Below are 13,833 nucleotides of genomic sequence, written 5' to 3' on the forward strand. Positions count from 1 at the left end.
TAAGTATGATGACCACTGCTAAAAATGAAAACGAATAAAAAAATTAAAAGAAATAATGAATATAGGTGCATGGGTGTGAAGTGATTCATACAAGTTTTAAAAAATAAATAAATGTAACCCCAGGAAGAGGGGTTTTTGTGCTCAACCCGCCCCCCCCCCTCGCGGCTTGATCTCCACAGACAAGGATTCTTAAGCAGAGGCTCTGTGGAGGGAGATTTGGTTGGCTCAGAAGCAACAACAAGCCCCACAAGGACAGACCTTGGTCTTCCCGATCTGGTAGCTGCCGGCGCCCAGCTGCAGCTTCGTCAACAAGGCCGCGATCTCCTCCTTACAGGCTTTGGCACTCTTGGGCAGCAGGACTTGGAACTGGTCGACAAAATCCTGGGGAGGCAGCGATAAGAAGCAAACAACTTAGCAAACATCTCCGGTCTCTGAAAAGGAGAAGGTGGCAGGTGTAATTGTCTCTGTGCCCAAGGCCCTGGAAAGATGCTGCCGGCCAGAATGTATAAAAGTAGGGCTGTATAAACTAATTAAAGTAGGGTGGCCATATTTCAAAAAGTGAAATCTTTCAGTGCCCCAATGAATTGCAGGGGAGGGCACAGTTTTGCCCCAGACCAAGCCAGGACTAAACCCAGCCAGGATCTCTGATGGATGCTGAAGCAAGGGGGTCTTCTTCCCTGGCATGAGGGCAAGGGAGAGAGCTCAGGGGTACCTGGAAGGTGAACTTGGCACTGTAGCCGGACTGGCGGATTCTCACGGTTTCCAGCATCCCTGTGTACCTGAGCTGCTGGAGCACCAGGCGCTCGTCAAAAAGGAGCTCCCTCTGGAAGAGAAAGCAGGAGAGGGTCAAGCAGAGATCGGCCTGCGCTGACCTCCCCCTCCCCGATGAGAAGCCCCGTCCATCCCAAGAGCCGTGGTTTGCTGAGGTCACCAGCACTCTCTGGATCCTGCACACTGGCAGAGCTCAAGTCCGTGCCTGGCAAATGGAAGGAGCAGGATTCGACCTGTCAGGGCTGCAACTAATCAGCCCATCGTGCTAATTCAAGATTAGCCCATGTGGTGCCCCAAATATGAGGTTACACTACAGCTCCCATCATCCATGACTGTCGAGTTGCCTTTGCTGCTGGAAACTGAAGCCCCAAAGCACCGGGGCACAGATGGCCCTCATCCCTGATCTGTGGCCTTTCAGATGCTGCTGGGCTCCAGACTCCCGTCACTGTCATCCCCGCCCCTGCTGGGAGCCCAGCGACATCTACGTCGGCTGCTCCTGTGCCAGCATAATGCAACAGCCTCCGGGGGGAAGGCCCTACCTTTTCCGAGTTGGAGCGGATGCAGCGGATGAAGAAGGGCTCGGCTTTCCCCAGGGTCTCCAGGAGCTTGTTGAGAGAGGTCTGCAACGAGTCACAGGCGCGAGAGAGGAGTCAAGCGCTGCCCCTTGAGAAAGCTGGTCTGGCAGCGGAGGGGTGGGTGGAGGGAGGCCAACCTAACCGCTTTGGGTGGGCTGCATGCATACGAGTGGTTAGAATGTCGGACCAGAGCTATTATAGATTATTGAAGATTACTTTAAAGTTCTTTTATATGACCTTTTGCATTGGATCAGATTATTAGAAGGTGCGTATTCTTTGCGGCATATTTTTGTTGCTGCAAACCGCCTTGCGTTGAGTAATGCAGAAAGGCGGCATACAAATTAAAAGTGAAATGAGGAGATTATGGGAGTTGTAGAACAACAGTTTGAGAAACCCTGGAATAAATCACACTGGCTGGCTGGAATCTCAAGGGTCTTTGTGTCTCGGTTAGTGGAAGGTCCCTGCCGTGTTTCCCTCGGAGGTGAGGGGCGCCTGCTCACCTGGAACTGAGCACTGATGCTGGGCGGCTTCTTCTTCTTATGCAGGTGCAGGAGGGACTTGGTGGTCCGGTCGTGCAGCGTCATGCTCACAATGAGCTTCAGGGACTTGGAGTCCAGCAGGTTCTGCAGCCAAAGGGGACACAGCTAGAGAGCCACACCCTCCACCGAGCGAGCCCCAATCCCTCTGCAACGGCACTGAGCGCGAGGGGTTCAATTTGCACTTCCGCTGACATTGTGCAGTTGTGTGTGTGTGTGTGTTGGACAACAGCCAAGCACCGCTGTGCTCTGGCAATGGGCCTCAATGCCCCTGATTCCCCGCCTCCTCATGAGGACTGGAAACTTGGCGTTTTGTTCCAAGCTAAGACTGAGATGCCTCAAGTGCCTGATCTCTGTTCAGCAGGCCTTTGAGAGTTAGTGCCATGTAGCAGATGGAGTGTCAGACTAGGACCTGTGAGACCCGGGTTCTAAAATCCACTCTTAACGGCCACACCACACCAGCTCTCTCATCTGCTTCAGAATATTGCTGCTTATTTGTTTTTAAATGGCGTTCTTGGGCAGGGAGGGTGAGATGTAACTTTTATACATATCACAGAATCACAGAGTTAGAAGGGGCCACGAGGATCATCTTGTCCAACCCCCTGCAATGTAGGAATCTTCTGCCCCACGTGGACCTCGAACCCACAACCCTGAAACAGAGAGTCTCAAGCTCTCTCTATATGCATAGCAAGTTGACTCTGGTACTGCGTCAAATTCACACACATTTTGTAGGGCGCGACAACGTGAAACTTACGCAGTTTATTTATTCTATGCTGCCTTTCATCATCATGCCCCCCAAGCACCCCTGAAATGGTTTCTCTTCTAAAGGAAAACGAAGCCCAGCAAATCTCTGGACATTCTCCCCCCAGCTTACCTTTGGGATGGCCTGTTTCTGCTTCGGGCCTCTGCTCTTCCTGTTGAAATATACACACATATATCTGTATTTTCAAAAGTTACTGGCGCGATGAGTGCTAAGCAGCAGCCCTGGTTTCGTTAGTTCAGCGAAGCCATGCCTAGCAAATTAGATGAAGCAAAGCAGGCTCAGGGAGCCAGATAATGAGTGGGCGACTTTAAGGGTCCTGCTCCAAAGGGTGACATGGAAAGCGTGTCCCATGACACTAACCCCGCGTTGCCAACTCCTGCAATCCGGCAAGGCGCTTCCTTGCTTTGATTTTAAGCCCCGAGCCTTTGAAAAGTCAGAATTTCACGCCCTCTTTCTGTTACGCTTGAGCTTTTGTTGCGAGCAGGTCAGTAAGAAACCCGAAGGGTGGTCCCTGCAGCTGCTAACTAGCACACAAGGTAAGCTCTTCAGATCTGCAAGCACCTGCTTAGCTCCACACTTGCCACTCTCCTCCTCCGTGCAACTTTTGCAAAGCACGCAAGTCTTGGTTTTCTCTCCGCCCCCCCCTCCACCGCAAACTCACAGGAAGTGGCAAGGGGGCCTCTGGAGCCGGCTGAGCGAGTGAAGGAGCTTGCGGGGATCTTCGCCCTGCCACGGCAGGGCCTTGATAGTCCTGACTATTTGCTCATGCAAGTCCCTAAGACACGACACACACCCGACACGAGGAAACACAACACACACACACAGAGACAGCCGTGAAGAGACAGAACCACCAGGGATTAAACGGAAGAGACCCATCATTGCCCGGCATGCTCAAAGGATGGGTGACAAGAGAGGAGACGGTCCTGGGGTTGACCTGCTGTTGAACGTAGACGTTTGGGGTGTGTGAATGGGGGTGCTGCCGCTGCTTGACTACAATCACAATTTAGTGTCCTTAATATGCATGAATTATCAAGCATTAATTTGACAATATTGCTCCTCCCTCCAGGTTTTTACATAAAATGCCTGTTCAGATTCCTTCCAACACGGTTTGCAGAGCTGAATTATCTCAGGATTTATATATTGTATATACCTCAGTTGGTTAGAGCCTGGAGCTGATAATGCCAAGGTCAGTGGCTCAATAATCCTTCTAGGGGCCAGCTGCATATTCCTGCACTGCAGGGGGCTGCGCTAGATGGCCCTCGGGGGTCCCTTCTAAAGGTCTCTGGATCCGCCCCATAGCCCTGGCTCTGCACAAATGCTTCTTGTTCCACGTTGAGCTCCCCAGGCCAGCCAAGGAAGATCTCCTCCAGCCCTCCACTCATGCACCATGCTTGTGGGGGAGTGCCTCCACACACACACACACACACACGCACAAAACCCTTACCTTTGCCACCCTCCAGAGAGAGGCACAAACCAGAAAGAGGACAACAGAAATGTGTGAAAAGCCACTCCTGGGCAGATGAACGCTTCACAATGCTTCTGGGCTGTGCTGACGGCCTTCAGATTCGGATTATTTGCTTATGGCGTGCCCCCACCCCTCAATTTCTCAAAATGTTTTGCCATTTTTGCACCACCGAGTAAGCGGAGAACAAGGGGCCACGATGGCTGCTGCAGCCAGGACATTCGGAGCGGGCAGAAATTAGCCCGATTCGGACCTTCACGCTACGGCGAGGCCGAGGTTACAGCTGCGGCTCAGAGTGGGTGCCAGCGCCCTCTCCTGCTCTGCCCGCCCTGCGTGCTTGGTTCCCTGCGCCTGGCAGGCACGGAAGGTCCGTCTGCCCAGGATAGCGTCCCCCTGGCTGTCGAGCCCGCTCCTCCGCTCCTCCGCCTCTCCCCCACTTACTTCTTGCTTCCGTACGAAGCAAAGATGTCCTCAAAAGCGTTTATATCAAACTCCTCAGAGCAATCAAAGGAGAAATCAAGCACTGAGCAGCTGCAAAAAGGGAGGGGGGGGACACATGCAGAGAGAGGCTAAATAAACAGAGTAATACAGAAGCCAGCAAAGAGAACGGCAGCGGCAGCAGCGGCAGGAAGGTGACGGGAGATCATCATATCCCTCCCCCCACTCCCCAAAGTCTTCATCCTCCACATCAATTGCCGGCTCAGATGCCCAGAGAGAAAAAGCGGGTGCAAGCAACTGATGCTTTTGGGCGGCAGAGGACGGACACAGACTCCACCCCCCAGGAGGGACACAACATGCTGAAAGGAAAGACACAAGAAATCTGGAAACAGGGAAGAGGCTGCAAATACGCAGCTGCAGGAGAAAGGTGGTGCCCTGGTTATTAGGCTTAGCCAGTACTTCCCATACTTTTTGGGGGGCCGCTGCCCTACCAGTTCCATGAGCTCGCCCCCAGGGCCCCCTACCCTACAAAAAGCTTTATTCAGAATTGCAGTTTGCACGACTCACTCAGGAAGGCAACAACCCAGTGAAGTTCCCCCATCCCTCCAGATAAAATTGGGGTAATGCCTGGATCAGGGATGGGGGGAAACTGCATCTCTCCCAACATTACTGGGGGACTGGAATGGTGATGGGAGTTGGGGAGGCCAGTGACACCTGTAGGGCTGCCACCGCATTTCTCTTTCAGAACTAACTTTTAAGTTCATTTGATGGATCAATGTGACACTCAGCAGATGACCTGCTTCATCCTTAACTGTTCTCTCATGGGGCCAGGCAAAGCCCAGCTGGGGAGAAGGATCCTGGTAAACCAGACTCCCCTGCTGCTGCCCCGGACTCCACCGCAAGAGGTGCCGGCCTCCCTGGTGGCTCTTGTGGGCCCTGAAACGGCCCAGGGACACAGCTCTAGGCAGAACAGAACCAGCAACGTCAAGTAGGGGGGCCCACCAACCCAAGAGCGGAGTCATGACACCCTTTACAAAGAAGGGTGGTGGGTGCTCTCGTGAATGGTTGGATCAGAGAAAGGTGCCAAAGGGACCAGCCCACTTTAACCCTCCTTCCCCCCCCATGACCTCCTTAGCTAAGGATTTCAGATGGTTAAAGGGGTGGGGGGGTCAGCAGGAGGAGCAGCTTTGGGATTTCATGGGGTGCCTACCTCTTCCTCCATAATCCGAGCACTGGCTGGGGAGACAGGAAGGCAGAGAGAGAGAGAGAAAGAGAGTGTGTGTATACCCAGGCGGATGCAGAGCACAGGTCACTGATGGCGACAAGGAGGAGGAGGGGTGAGGAACCTCAGGCCCAGAGAACAAATGCGCTCCCCCCAAGTGTCTCTGTGTGGCCCTTGGAAGTGGCCACACGCCTCGCAGTGTGCTCCACCCACTGGTGCTTCTGCCCCCCCCCCGCCACTCAGAGGTGTCCCACTGAAAGGGGTTCCTCACCCCAGAAGCAGAGGGCCTGCGCATCCCTTCGGACTGCGGAGAGAGGGGCTTTGCAGAAGCGAAGATGCTATAAAGGGAAAGCCCGAAGAAGCCGGTGGGGGGGGGGAGGCAGGGCCCCAATCCAGACACAGCAGTGAAGGGGAGAAGCTGGCCTCCCCAAGGCACAGACCCAGAGTCCTCAGCCCCTCCCGCAAAACCAGGACATCTCTCTCCCCACTCCACCCCAGCTTCTCCGTTCCGCTAGAGTTTCTTCAAGTTGCCCCCGCACCCACCGTCCCCGGGAGTTTTCCCCTTTCAAGCTTGTGTGTTAAAGTCTCCAAAAGGTACCCAAAGGGATATTTGTGAAGGCAACAGGAGTACTGGGGTGGGACGAGAAGAAGGGCAGGGAGTGATACAATTCAAGGCCTCCCCTTTCTGGTCTAAAAGAAATAATAATTAAGAAAATAGGAGTAGTAATCAAAGCCTACCGATAAACCCTCTCGATTGGGGTGTTGGCTTGCTGCAGTTCGCCCAGGGGAACTCTGGGTCCGTGGCGGACCACGCCTGGCAGGGGACAAAGAAGAGAGAGAGACTCCGTTGGCACTAAATTGATTCCCGGTGGCAACAAGCGGTCTTTCCTCTGCAGTTTTTGAGGTTCTTCTTGGTTTCAGTCGCTCGGAAAGGCTGCTTCCTGACAAAGGCAAGAGCCACTCAAAGAGGGAGCCTGTCCTCCCCTTGCAGGCGTTTTTGTTTTTATGTCAGCTCTTTCCTGGCCTGCTCATCCAAACTGACTCCTGTGCGGTTTATTATCGCGTAATCTGTTATTAGTTTACAGAACACTTAATGCCAAAATAAGCTTCACAGCGGTATAAAAACCAGTTAGGAAAACATTAGCATCTGATTTCCCTTTCTCCCCTTGTGCGTTGTGTTGTTTTAGGTTGTAAGCCTACAGGGGCGACCTTGTCTTAATGGATTGTAGGTAAGCCGCTCGGGGAGCCCTTTTGCCTGAAGCCCGGAGTGTAAACGCTCTAAAACAAACATTAAAATATACACACACGTAATTAAAATGCGCGGCAAAACAAACCCACTGAAACAACACGGTAATTAAAACAGGAGACTCAGGTCGAGAGGCTGAGGAATGCCTGAGCAAACAGATACGTCTTCAAAAGCCGTAGGGATGAGAGCGAAAGAGCCTGCCTTTGCGTCACCACAATAAAGGAATGAAAAAATACAAAATCAACTTTAAAACCTGGAATGCCAGATTTAAGGTGGAGGGAGCGCTGAGCCAAAGAGGTGTAAAATGGAAAGCGAGAGGGAGGAGGGCGTGAAAATAATAAATATTTTCATTTATTGAAAATAGGGGCACCTAATCTTATCCTTGCTTAAGGCGCCATATTACCAAAGTCTGCCCCTGAGATGACGCCAGGGAAGGAACCTGGGATCTCACGCAGGCAAAGCAGGAGCCATGGCCCTTCACAATGCAATAACAGACGAGAAGCGATCAGGAAACTGCAGATAAAGGGAGCAGGCTGCAATAATTAATTCAAGGGCCTGAAAGAATAAAGGAAGGTTTTAGACGGCTCGATAAATGATATCAGCCTTGGCACAAGCTGTGCCTTCCTGGGGTCAAAGCTATCGCCATTATGCGGCAAATAATTACCAGCCATTAAAGCTGCAATCCATCCCTTTTCCAGAGGAGAAACCCGACTTTTAGGTCTGTTGCAGCAAAATGCAAGAGAGGAGTCTTGGCGGCACCTTAAGGCTCAACGCCACGGAGAAAAACAGGCGTCTTTTTAAGGTGTTGCACTTCTGACCCAACAGGAAAAAAGTCCTCCAAGCGGCAAAGTGTGTAGAGTGCTTGGGCTCAAGAGAGGCTTGGGTTCAAAGCTCGTTGGGTGACCTTGGGTTGCTCACTGTCCTCTCCTGGCCTAACCTGCCTTGCAGGGCCGTTGTGAGGGGGAAATGTGTCCAGAGGCCATAGACAAAGTGTTCATTGCCTCCAGTCACAAAACACGCAGGAATGTATGGTATGCAAAATGAACCATGGAAAGAAAAGAAGGGAAGTAGTTGACTTAAGGTTATTTAAAGGAATATTTGGAAACGTCAATTAGAAAATTTTATATATATAATATATATATATATATATATATATATATATATATATATATATATATATATAAAACCCTGCAGCCTCTTCCCCCGACTCTCGCCGATTCAGGGTCAGAACCTCACGCTCACCTGCCATTTTCTGGGCTCTCTGGCGGCCGCCCTCCGCAAAAACGGCCATGGCTCGGATGGCGGCTCGGAGCGTGGCCCACCGGAAGACGGCCACGGGGTCCATCCCAATGAGCTCCCGGACGTAAGCGCTGTCGCTGCTCCGCAGCAAGGCGACGATGTCGGGCCGCATGTAATCCATGTTCTTCTCCCGGAAATCCTGCAGGGAAGGGAGAGCCGATGAAGGCGAAACGCAGAGCAAGGCGGGCAGCCCCTGACCTGGTGCTTCTGCGCTCCCTCCTACCTTTATCTGGTATTTCACTTTGCCTGCAAAGTGCTGGATGATGAAGGCCGGCTCCAGGACGGGCGTCCCAATGAAGAACCTGTTGTCCTCGTGCTGCTGCTTGAATTTGGCAAGGAGGGTCTGGCTGGTGGCGTGCGGGAAGCTGAAAGAAAAAGGCAAACGCTTCTCATATTGTTGTCGATGGCGTCTGTCGGTCTTGAGAGGCAAGGGAGTGTGGTTCCAGGAATGAAATAAAACTGACCAAAGTGACCTCCACGGAGCGCAGGCCTGGGCAATGTGCATGGAGGTCCTGGCCTGTCAGATCACACACACACACCCAAAGGAAAGCAGAGCAAGACGTTTGGCACCAGCTTGGCTGCAGGAATTGCCAGGAGGGGGCATACAGTACGGTTGTCTTAGGGACCCTCCATGAAAACGTCACTCTTTCCCGGGGTTTGCTCTGAGCAAAGCTCAGTCGAAGGCCAAGCTCTGCACCAACTGAACTCACTTGCTTTCCTCGTCCAGCAGGTAGAAGAGGCCGGTGGGCTTCTTGCTGATGAGGTGGATGCAGGCCACGTTGTCGGTATAGTCAATGTTGTGCCACGCGATCCCTTCGCTCTGATACTCTTCCTGTGGATGAATGAAACAGACCCTTGAAAAGCCGATGTCCCCTGGCCTCGTGAGATAGGACCTGGGGAGGGGCGGCGTCCAATGGAATTGACTGGCAGAGGGCAGGACAAATGGCCATGCGGTGGTTTTAATTTATGCAAAGAGGTGGATGCTGCTTGGATGGCTTTGAAGGAGGATTGTTTTCATTTCATGAAATTCATGAAAGTGGGTTTTCAAGCAAGGAAAAACAATAAATTATCAGTAAGATCCAAGCAATTATCCTCACATCCAAGCAAGAATAGAGGCATTTTCACTCCCAGCAGGGTGAACACCCTCAAAGAAGCAAGGCCTGGGGAGAGAGTTCTGTGGGCCAGAGAGAGAGGCTTGGAGGGCCAACATTTCAGCCCCCCCAACCAGCGATTCCTTACCTGTTCGAGCTTGAAGATGTGCTGGTTGAAATAATACTGCAGCTGCTCGTTGGCGTAGTTTATGCAGAACTGCTCGAAGCTGTTGGTGTTGAAGTCCTCAAAGCCAAAGATGTCGAGCACCCCGATGGAAAAGCACTGTGCAGTGAGAAGGAGGGAGGGGAGGGAGGGAGGGAGGAGCGAAGCAAAAGAGGGTGGCGTCAGAAGGACAGCGGGGCCCGTGATCTTTACCAACTGCAAGCGGCAAGAAAGGCCACGCTCATTGGTGTGTAATTGGGGCAATATATATTGCTAGGACTGGGCAATATATTGATATATCGTCCCAAACCGATCTGGTCTGTGTCATGATATCGGTTTCATAACTGCTGCAAATCATGATGCGTGTGTCTGTGTGCATGCTATGCAAAAATCACGATGTGGGGGAAACCGCGAAGCCTGCCATTGCCTCTACATTCCAGACATCGTGATATATCAGCATATCGCAATGTTTAGCTGACGACATTGAAAAGCAAGTATCGCCCAGCCCCAGAGGCTGCTGTTGTTCCCTGAAGACATACCACCACAGATTCCTCCATGTCCTTCTTGTTGAGGAGTGCGTGGTTAATTCGCAGAACTATCCAGTCGAAAAGGGCGCTGTAGAGAGACTTGGCCATGGAGTCACGAGCTGTGACGGCCTGCAGGTTGGAGAAAGAGGCACAGACGAAGGAACATTGAGGAAATCTCGAAAGATCAGGCTTGAGGGGGCCCTCTTGGTTCTGTTCCAGGCACTCTCTATGGCTTCAAGCAGACTGAACCCAGGCCGTCTCAGCTGCTGTAAGGACACCGTGACGAGTGCCAGAGTGCAGGGAAACGACATTTACCTTCCCGCTGCACCGGTACCTATTTCCTCGCACTAGCGTGCTTTTGAACTGCTAGGATGGCAGGAGCTGGGACAAAGCAACAGGAGCTCACCCTGTCGCAGGGATTTGAACTGCAGACCTTCTGACTGGCAAGCCCAAGAGGCTCTGTGGTTTAGACCCCAGCGTCACCCGCATCCCATATGCTGTAGCTGTATCTCTGTGACTCCCGCTGTTAGGACACTTCTTTCCTTTTTTTTTTTTTTTTAGTTGTTTTCTTTCAAATCATGAGAACTGTCCTAAGGCAGCTTATGAAAACCTCGAAATAAAGAAGCCCATCGGCTCAGCTCACCCTGTGATCCAACCTACTCCTAAAAAAAATGTTGCCTTTCTCTGTGCTCTACCAGTAACACTCGTTGGCCAGCTCTTAGCGCACGCCAACTCACCTCGCTGAGGCTGTAGGGCAGGATCAGCTTGTCGTTCGCAGTCACCGTTTTTCTTTTCGTTAATACTTCCACCAAGATTTCACGTTTCACCTGGAAGAGTGGGGAGGGCGGGAGCAAGATCAGGAATGAATGACCTGAGAGAGGCAGGCGGAGCCAGCCTGCAGTGGTTTTGCTACCCCTTGGCCCAGAGTGTCCTCCAGGGACCTGCTCCCTCAGTCCATGAAATATATCCATTAGATATATGGGAGTTTGGCATCTGGAGGCCACATATATCCCCCCCCCCCCGAGATAAACCTCCACCACTCCTGGATCGCTTTTAAACTCCAGGATGGAGAACTTCCGTGGCCCTCAAAAAAAGAAGAATGAGAGAACTAAATGTTTGGAAGGAATAATAAATAAAATGTTAGGTCTCATTGTCCCCTCCATACCCCCCCCCCAGCAATCAATCGGCAGATTTTCTTAATGAGGAGGGGTCTGGAACCTTCAGGAGCTGGGAGAGAATGTCCAACACTTCGGGGGGTCCGACCTCCAGGCCCTCGTCCCGACCTGCTGCCCGCTTCTTGTAGGTGACGTTCCCCAGGTACAGAATAGCAGACAGGACTGAAAAAATCCTGGAGAAAGAAAAACACAGAAAGTAGAGTTGAAGACACCAGTCTGCATGTGCAGGTGTCCAGAGCGGCTGGGGCAACTCAAGTTGGATGGGCGGCATGATAAAAGATAAAACTGGCTGCAACTTTCTAAATATCTGGGTAGACTTGTCTAAACAAAAATGTTTTTACATGGAAGGCTTCCCTTTGGGGCATCTAGTTATCCACTGTGAGAACTGGACACCGGACAAGGTGAGTCCCTGGGAGTCCGACCCCCCTCTTGCAGGGCTTTTCAAATGTTCTTATGCACTTACTGCTTTTTGGTTGCCGGAAGGAAGCCGACCATCTCCATGGCTTGCTTTAACCGTTCAAAGTCGTGCTTGAGGTCTTCCCCATCTTCAATTTTCAAGTTATGCTGCAAGAAGAAAAAAGTAAACAAACGACTCAATCTAAGCACAGAAACAAAATCGTGGTCTCCCTCAAAAGATGGCGCATGTTCCTTCCTTGGAGGTTTTTAAGCAGAGGCTGTGGATGCTGCAGCTGAGATTCCTGCATTGCAGGGGGCTGGACTGGATGAGGTCCCACCCAACTTTACGATTCTATGATATGTGTGTGTTAGTATTAAATATCATGAATAAAACAAAGATAACTTTTTTTATTAAAAAAAGAAGAGGGAGGCACATGGTGCTCAGGAGCGGGGTGTCCAGCTGGCTGCATCAGGCCTGACCCGGCTAGGAAACCCTCCTCAAGACACGCGACCTCTGGCCTTCTGGGGCTGAGCAAGGCGATCCCTGCTGAAGACTTGAGTGGGAACAAAGGAGGCCTGTTTGGGGTCCCCCCCCACCAGTACCTCTGGCAGACACAAAAGCGCCTTTTCCATCTGTCCCAGCCAGGCTCACATAAGGAGGGCCTTTGTGTACCTGGTTGAGGTAGAAATAGTCTTCGGGTTGCTTGAGGTGGAATTCCTGACGTTCCTCCTCGCTGACGCCCAGCAGCAAATAGTAGAACACATGGTAGTTCCTTCAGGAAGAAGAACGAACACACACACACAGGTCTGTTAACAGAAGCCGCTTGGCTCGCTCTTTGCATAGCTTGCGCACCTTTCTGCATGTGCTCCTGAAACCAGACTGAAGTGGATCCAGACTGTCCGTAGAAGATGGTCAACGGGCCCCCTAGACAGGTATGGGCCTCTGCAGATTTGGGAAGTTATCTGCCCATTCCTGTTTACACCCCTGAGTGTGCCCATTTTATCTTCACAACAAGCTACACAGTGCATTAGGCTTAAAGGGAGTGTCTGGCTGTTGAGATTCAATCCCAGGTCCCAGGGATTTTGCACATCTTAATAGATTTCTGGCTTCTAAATTATTTGAGCCCTCCCTCATTCATCCACCCTTATCTCTCCTCGGTTCCTACTCTGGGTGCATAATAATAATAATAATAATAATAATTTATTAGCGATGACTTTCCCTTTTCCGAAGTGTAAAATGCACCATGTATTTCAAGTTAAACCACAGACTTTCTCCTCACCTTTCGTTCTTTTCCCGGGACACCAAGCGAGATTTTTCGAGCAGGTACTTTTCAACCACAGCCCTGGAATCCACCAAGAGAAAAAAAGAGTGAATGGAGGAAAAGAAAGACAAGCTGCCCCCCGCAACAAGGTTCTATGGTGCTAGAATCTGTGGAGCCAGGCAGGCCATTTTCCTTATGAATGACAAGGGGGCAAGGAAGAGAGGGGTTCTCACTTCCAGCCATATTCTGCTGGTGGGGGACAACTGCTTTGTGAAACAGTGAGAAGAACGCTGCCCCCCCCCAAGAGCCTGGAAGCTGCACTCACCCCCGGACAATGCCGTTCTCCAAATAGTTGACCTGGATGAATTTCCCAAACCGGCTGGAATTGTTGTTGTGGGCCGTCTTTGCGTTTCCAAAGGCCTGCAGTGAAGTGAAATAATGAGGCAAATGTCCGCAGCAAAGTTCAGAAACGACTGACAGTAGCATTGGTCAGTTAAGTATTTTTGCTTATTTACTTGATGGGGGGCAGCTCCCCCTCCCCCCTCAGCTACACTCATGGGCAGTAGCTCTCGGGGTTTCTTGGACTGCTGACAATCCCAGTCCTAAATGGATTGCTGGGACATTCAGCGAGGAAAGCCTGCGCCCTATCACTGAGCTGTGGCCCTTGCCCTAAAAATAATGTACGATTCTAGTCCTCATGGTCTACAAACCATGGTCTATGCTTATAAAGAGCTGAATTGTTCCTCTTCTCTACTCAAATAACTAAAGGCAGCCAGGATTAAACCAGAGATTTTCCATACTCAGCAGGTGCTAGGCTCTGCTGTTGACACTCGGATAGAGTAACAAAGCTCTTTTTCTCTCTCACACACACAGCTCCAAGTGCTGGCAGTACATCACCCAGTCTTAT

General features: G+C 51.3%; 1 protein-coding gene across 12 annotated transcripts in view; it reads right to left on the reverse strand.

Moving 5' to 3' along the window:
- MYO9B (myosin IXB) overlaps positions 1–13,833 on the reverse strand; it is a 44,712-nt gene that overhangs the window by 13,394 nt on the left and 17,485 nt on the right. For 4 of the 12 annotated variants that reach the window (XM_083594323.1, XM_083594322.1, XM_083594321.1 and 1 more), the window contains 19 exons: positions 13,252–13,346; positions 12,945–13,007; positions 12,338–12,437; positions 11,732–11,832; positions 11,312–11,441; positions 10,831–10,920; positions 10,106–10,222; positions 9,552–9,686; positions 9,023–9,144; positions 8,536–8,677; positions 8,256–8,451; positions 6,506–6,581; positions 4,549–4,638; positions 3,307–3,420; positions 2,757–2,796; positions 1,847–1,969; positions 1,311–1,391; positions 713–823; positions 259–381 (listed from right to left, as the gene is read on the reverse strand). In XM_083594323.1, the coding sequence (XP_083450449.1) occupies positions 259–381; positions 713–823; positions 1,311–1,391; positions 1,847–1,969; positions 2,757–2,796; positions 3,307–3,420; positions 4,549–4,638; positions 6,506–6,581; positions 8,256–8,451; positions 8,536–8,677; positions 9,023–9,144; positions 9,552–9,686; positions 10,106–10,222; positions 10,831–10,920; positions 11,312–11,441; positions 11,732–11,832; positions 12,338–12,437; positions 12,945–13,007; positions 13,252–13,346 (2,049 nt within the window). The remainder of the gene's footprint in view (positions 1–258; positions 382–712; positions 824–1,310; positions 1,392–1,846; positions 1,970–2,756; positions 2,797–3,306; positions 3,421–4,548; positions 4,639–6,505; positions 6,582–8,255; positions 8,452–8,535; positions 8,678–9,022; positions 9,145–9,551; positions 9,687–10,105; positions 10,223–10,830; positions 10,921–11,311; positions 11,442–11,731; positions 11,833–12,337; positions 12,438–12,944; positions 13,008–13,251; positions 13,347–13,833) is intronic. The other 8 variants (XM_083594327.1, XM_083594328.1, XM_083594325.1 and 5 more) reach the window with 3 other exon arrangements.

The sequence above is a fragment of the Podarcis filfolensis genome, assembly GCF_964270895.1.
Source record: "Podarcis filfolensis genome assembly, chromosome: 18".
Classification (NCBI taxonomy): Eukaryota; Metazoa; Chordata; class Lepidosauria; order Squamata; family Lacertidae; genus Podarcis; species Podarcis filfolensis.